The sequence below is a fragment of the Pelecanus crispus genome, chromosome 17, assembly GCF_030463565.1.
Source record: "Pelecanus crispus isolate bPelCri1 chromosome 17, bPelCri1.pri, whole genome shotgun sequence".
In the NCBI taxonomy this organism is placed as follows: domain Eukaryota; kingdom Metazoa; phylum Chordata; class Aves; order Pelecaniformes; family Pelecanidae; genus Pelecanus; species Pelecanus crispus.
The window spans coordinates 3784187-3790572 of NC_134659.1; the positions used below are offsets into that span (position 1 = coordinate 3784187).

Genomic DNA, 6386 nt, shown 5'->3' on the forward strand with positions numbered 1-6386 from the left:
TTTTGGCTCTTGGAAAACAAGCTGTGATTTTGATGAATGCGGTAAAAGAGAATACAATAGGGTTGTGTTGTCTCTGCAGAACGTGTGGCCAAAATTATACAGAGGTTACTCTGAGTGCCTAATTCAGTAGTTTGACAGTAGCAGTCCATAAAGAAAACTAATGACATAGAAGGTCAGAGGTACTGTTCTGAGTAAAAGTGAATACGTAAAGGGTAAATGTGTCATTGAATTTAGGAGCGGTGAGTTGAAATGAATGCAAATGATTTTCTCGTTTAAAACGTATTTTTGTGACTACAGACAAACATTCGGGATTAACTGTTTGAAAAACGTCTCTCTAATATCTGAAATTTGGGGAGAGGGGAGAATCTTTGTTTAAAAAAAGAACAAAAACGAACTAGAGTTTGGGCATGACATCATTTTGCAAAATGCTGTTGAGGCAGAAGAGAGGCTAAGCGTGTGAAGTGCCTGAACTCTGTGCAGTTTCACACAAGCATACTGCGTTATGCTGTGATCCAGAATTCAGCAGAGATATGCCTGTGATGTTTTCTAATGCGGTCGTTAAAATGTTGCAAAGTAATTGCACATCTTAAGATGGTAATGGTGTACTAGAGTTCTGCAGGTTGTTCTTCCCACCGCTTTGCTTCTGGCATACAGAGGTATGCAGAATCAACCTGCAGCACATCTAACAGTGTGTGAAGCGTATTAAAGTGATTTAATGTGCTCATTTCTGTGTGTTTAGGCCTTTGAGTTAGCAACAGGAGACTACCTGTTCGAGCCGCATTCTGGGGAAGATTACTCACGGGATGAAGGTGTGTTTGTCTAAGTCTTTCCTTTTTAAAATGGGACATGAAATACAATGGTTGCTTGTTCAGAATGAGCCTTCTCTTATGAGTTAGTAATGCAAAGGCTCCTTGCAAAAAGACTGTTTACCCAAATCAGCACCAACTGTGCTCGAGCCTCTGCAGTAAAACACCCGTGCAATAAAGCCCACGTTCTTGTTCTGGTGTTTCCCATTCCTCTTACCGCTGGATTCTCTATCTTGCTTCTCAAACGGATCATGCCTCAAATTCCCCTTGCCTTTTTTTCCCTTGCCTCTTGACTTTGTTGCTTAGTGTAATCTGATTTCAGGTGCATCTCAAAGGAACTTTTAAGGGAGATAATGTCTTTGTCCTTAATATGCCGGAGAAGGAATCTAGGGCATCGAGATGTCTTGTGTGGATGTGTTTCATTGTCTTTTCTTTTGAAAAAATGCAGATCACATTGCATTGATCATAGAACTTCTGGGGAAAATACCTCGCAAGCTCATTTTGGCAGGAAAATACTCCAAGGAGTTTTTCACCAAAAAAGGTAAAAGGAAACAAAGCAAATGTCACTTATCCCTCATCCCCTGCCCCAAATGCTGGAAATACCAATTAACAACAGATGCTAGCAAAGATGCCTCTTTAAGTCTTTCCTTTGTTTTATGAAAGGCTTTCTCAGTAAAACTGCAGCTAAATATAAGGCATTCTTGTCTAACTGCTAAAAGTATCCTACCTCCTAGTACTTGACATCTTGGTGTAGATCAAATGCAGCAGGTAGAGGTATTTCTTCAGACTTGATTTGGCTTTATTTAGCTGATCTTTGTCAACTAGAGGTGTTGACTCACCTTTGAAGTCTTCTGTAGACAGCTTTGTTCCATTTCTAGCATGCCAGTCACCTAAATAGTGCCTTGCATCCTGAGCTGTGTTGCTCAGGACACATTAAACCATTATCATAAAGCCCGAAGTAACCCAGAAATGTATTGAGTCTCAAGAAGAAGTTTTTGACCTAGTTTAATACTTTTTTTTTTAAATAAAACAAACCCTTTTTTGTTAGTAGCATATTGCTTCCTCAAACAGTGCTGCATGTATTCCAAAGTCAACAGCACAGTGTTTATCTGTCATGTCAACCAGTAAAATTGGTGATTTAATGAAGTTAAACAATATTTGCTGATATTGGATCAGAAATAGAAGGAGGGGAAAAAAAGAAGCCTTCAAGGAAGTACATTTCTAGAATGGTCTTCAAAAGCAGATAGAAAAGGGGGTTTAGTGTAATTTATTTCTTCCTTCAGCATGCCCTACCATTTTATGCTCCCCATGCCCAACTGTTCAGAACAGTTTCTGAATTCAGTCTGTGGTGTTTAGCTGTTCGGCCTATTTTATTCAGCTGCTCTGTTCCCATGTCGTGCACTTAACCTGTCTGTCTTGGTTTTCAGGTGATCTGAAGCACATCACCAAACTGAAGCCCTGGGGCCTTTTTGAAGTCTTGGTGGAAAAATACGAGTGGTCCCAAGATGAGGCAGCTGCATTCACAGACTTCTTATTACCTATGTTGGAGCTGATCCCAGAGAAACGAGCTACAGCAGCAGAGTGTCTCAGGCACCCCTGGCTTAACTCATAGAGGCTTCGACCCAATGCCACAGCACTACACTCTGGTTTACAGCATAGCCTACACGCACCCAGCTGCCCCTTCCCAGATCCATTTTTCTTCTTGTTCATTTTCAGTGTGAAGTTCTTCCTTCAAGGCTTCCGAGATTTTAGATAAATCTAACCTGTTCTGCTGAGTTTGCTTGTGTGACTCATTGGGATCTTTCCTCAGCCGGTGGGCATCATCTGTGTTTTGCCTTGATTGGGTTTCGCCAAAGACTAATTGACTAGAGTATGAAGGTTGTTTTTCTGAGTCTCCTCACTGTTACTCACCGTGTGCTACAGATGTGAGCTCACCTGTGCTCAGATATGCTCCCTTAGCTAAATTTCAACTCCCCTTTCTTCGTGAGGGGGATGTGAAGATCTGAACGCCTCCTTATCTCACTGACTCAGGAGTCAATTTCCCGCTGTTAACAGATGGCACCAAGGTGCTGTTAGTTCCTGGTAGAGCAAAGACCTCCAAATCCTCCGTCATTTTCTAGGTGTCTACTGTATTCTTTGCTTTCCAGTCACGTAACTTTTCTTTAGTTCTAGCTGCTTAAATCTTTTGAAAAAAGCTATTTAAACTTAGGGTTTAGTGTCCTTTCTTTCTTCTTCCGAAGTGCTCTGCCCCTTTACTTTTTCCTTCCCTGGGCCCAGATAGTCAGAACAGTTTCTGAACTCGGTGACATTTTCTACTTTAACGCCTGTGACTAAAAGGTGACAAGCAAAATGAGCAAAAGCTGGAACTGACTCAACGCACAATCTTCAGCATGCAGATGGGTGTGCCCTTTGGCTGCAGAGAGGTGGCCTTGTTGCAGGCAACTCTTCCAATGTTTTAGTGAGCTGTAAGTTTTTTGATTTTTATCTCTTACTGGCACTTTTTTGCCTTGCTTGAGGCAGTTGCTGTATCCGTGAGAGATCGGCTTTCACTGATGCAGTCTACTCTGGCTCTTAATTTTTGACCATTCACTTTTTCCCAAGAAAAGATGTCAGCATCTGTATCGCAGCCACGCCATAGCCCTTGACTTTCAAAATCAACACTTGAAGGCCCAGTGTAAAGATTTCTTCTCCTTTAACGTGCTTCAGGTGCTGGCCTTCAGAAATAACTTCCCGGGATGGGACTGCCTTTTATTTTCTGGGCCATTAGCACAAGAAAAGCTAGCAGAGGTGGAAGAGAACATGACTTTTCCATGTAGATACTGGATTAGAAGCTGTTTCTAGAGTTACCCCAAGTAAAAATGTTCTGTGGGGTTTCTATCTAAACTTCTCAGAGGGGGTTGGATATAATGAGTAAATGGGTTAATTTTAATTAAAAGTTAAATCACTGTGGCATTTGATAGTTTTATGACGGCTTCTTCTAGACTCGCCCATCCTGTTACAGATTCAGTGTATCCTACTCTAAAGCAAGATCTGGCAGCGTTGAGACTTCAGAGGCACTTCCTTACCCTGGACCAAACAGACCTTTGGATTCGTGGTGGCTCTCAGAGGATAGAAGTTGCCGCAGGAGCGTGCTGGAGGCCACGCAGATGCTACCCGAGATGATTACCTTGCCAAAGCTGCCAAGACCACTGTTACGTGTCATTTCTGTATGTGTGCGTGGAAATCCTGGTTCGTAAGGATTGTTCACTCATAAACCTTGGTGTCATTTAATCCACTTGAACAGAGTTTCTCCGGTGCGGTGCCTGTTTGGGCTTATTAGTGCAAATCATGCTGCATGTTCTTTTAGGGGTAGATCAGGTTCTCTATGCATATAATCTAAAATTAAAGGAAGGTAACATACCAAAAGAGTTTTTAAAGTGCTGATTTGACTTTTTTCCCCCCCCTTTCATCTGGAGTTTTCCAGTTGCGTGTCACTTCCACGTCTGTTACAGAAGGACAGCAGACAGGACTGGGTTCCGAAAGACCTGCTGTCTACATACTGTGAAGATACGTTGGCAGGGCAAACAATTTCTGTCGTCTTGAAAGCTCACCCGGTCCTGTGTACTTGAGACTGGCCGATTAAAGAACTTTTCCTAGAAGGGGTCTGCGCGCTTCAACTCTGAGAGCTCCTTCCCGTCCTTCCCTTCCCTCTGCCACCCCCGACTGGAGGAGGAGGTTTTTTACTGTGATAGCCGAGGCTAGAGCCAGCTTGGGAGTTGAAGACCTGCAGAAGCAGCTGCCAGGATTCAGTCTTGTACCGTGTGCTCGTTCACTTGGGGTTTGTTAAATTTCCAAATTGCCGTAAAGTGCTCACACTAAAGGATTTGTACTTGCTGTGTCAGTCTAAAACCTGAAGGAAAATACATTTTTATTCTTTCTACTTGGGTGCTTCGTCTTTTTTTCTTTGTGAAAGCCGTACAATAAACAGATTATTTAATAACTGAGCCCTATTCCTCATATGTTCCCTCTGTAAGTCTGTTCTTTCTGAGCTAGTGGCCCATTGATTGAATTTTCTTTGCTAGTGAGCACTTAGTTTTGATTTCCAGAATGAGACGCAGGGAGATGGCGTAGGTGAAGGTTTGGTTGCTGGTGTTGTGATCAGTTTTAAAAGGGGGAGAAGAGCAGTCAATAGCAGGAAACTCTGCTGGAATTTTTCGGTTCTAAAATATGTTTTTCTCCAAGTCTGTCGTATTTCTGCTATATTCCCTAGCAAACAGTCTTAACAAACCTTTCCCAAACACTTTAAGAGGGCAGCGTTCAACTGGAAGGTGCTTGTTAGAACCGAATTGAATCAACTGCTGCAGGAACCACTGAATTACAGCAAGTATAAATGAAAAATTGTAATAGAGGCTAATTGGGGGTTCTGACCAGGTAGGAGCTGGATGGGATGATGTGCTGCTTTGTCTTCTGCTGACACAGGATGTGCCGTGGGTGTTGGGTGGGATGAGGAACGCTGGCCAAATGGGATTAATCGGCGGCTTAGGGTGCTGCAGTGAGTTGATGCTGACTGGCACCATCTGCTGCAGTCTGCAGGTACTGTTACAGGCCTGCTGCAGCCCAGCAGATTTTTTTTTTTCCTCCTCCCCCACCAACGAAGCGCCCTTTTTAAAAGGTTGTGTTTGGTTATTGTTGCCCAGAATGGGAAGCTGATTCACAGCTCTGCTAGGAACTGGCTGTGTTGTGGTATTTTTCAAGTACAAGGGCAACCTGGGATGTGGCAGAGGATTTTCCCTGCCCTGAGGAGACTAGCACAAAATCCAAAAAGCTAACTTTTTTTTTTATTCAGAAGTAATTTCCTTGAAAGAAGGTGTACAAACCCCAAAAAGAAGCAAATTGCCATCCCCTCCTTTTCCCCAGGTTTGCTGATGGCCTCAAAAAAAAAAAAAAATCAAAAAAATGTCCAGTTTTGGGCTCTTCCCATCAAATAAACTCCATGAGAGCTGTGAGCTGATAGTGGCCCCTTAGGTGAAAAGAACAGTTGTAGAAAATCCACAGAAGTTGGTAAGTTTAAAGCTCCTGGAAAAGTCATTTTAAAGAAAAGGGCTGTGTCTCTTGAAGCTGATGGAAGACAAGTTCTAGGCGTCCCTGGGAAGAGAAAGAAAAGGTCAGCTGTTGCCAAATGAACTTCAAATTTTAATTTTTTTTTTTTTTTTTTAGGGGATCACTTGGCAAGGATTTCTGTTCTCCTAGTTTCAGGAGGCAAAGCAAAGACTACTTCCCATTTAACCACAAATAAACCCAGTGTGACTATAGCACCAAAATCTATACAGTTGTCAATCCTTTAGTAATCCTCAAAATACAACAGCAGCGTTACGTAAAATCACTGCGGGCATCGCTTACGTGGTGATCAGCTCTGTCAGTCGTTGACCTCTTCTGTAAAACAAAAAGATAATTACTGTGTTAATGGGGTATGGGAATACGGTGTAGGTGTGCTTTCACCTGCAGCGTGATGACCACGATAGCTCTCCTGCTTCTCCCGCCCAAATACCAGCAATCCCCTGCCGTATGGAAACGCTCTGCAGCAGGCCGGGGGCTCAGAGC

General features: G+C 42.9%; 1 protein-coding gene across 2 annotated transcripts in view; it reads left to right on the top strand.

Annotated features, from left to right (window-relative positions):
- SRPK1 (SRSF protein kinase 1) overlaps positions 1-4725 on the top strand; it is a 28231-nt gene extending 23506 nt beyond the window's left edge. For both annotated transcript variants that reach the window (XM_075722410.1, XM_075722411.1), the window contains 3 exons: positions 740-809; positions 1255-1347; positions 2234-4725. In XM_075722410.1, coding sequence (XP_075578525.1) covers positions 740-809; positions 1255-1347; positions 2234-2418 — 348 coding nt within the window. In that variant the 3' untranslated portion in view covers positions 2419-4725. The remainder of the gene's footprint in view (positions 1-739; positions 810-1254; positions 1348-2233) is intronic.
- The last annotated feature ends 1661 nt before the right edge of the window (positions 4726-6386 follow it).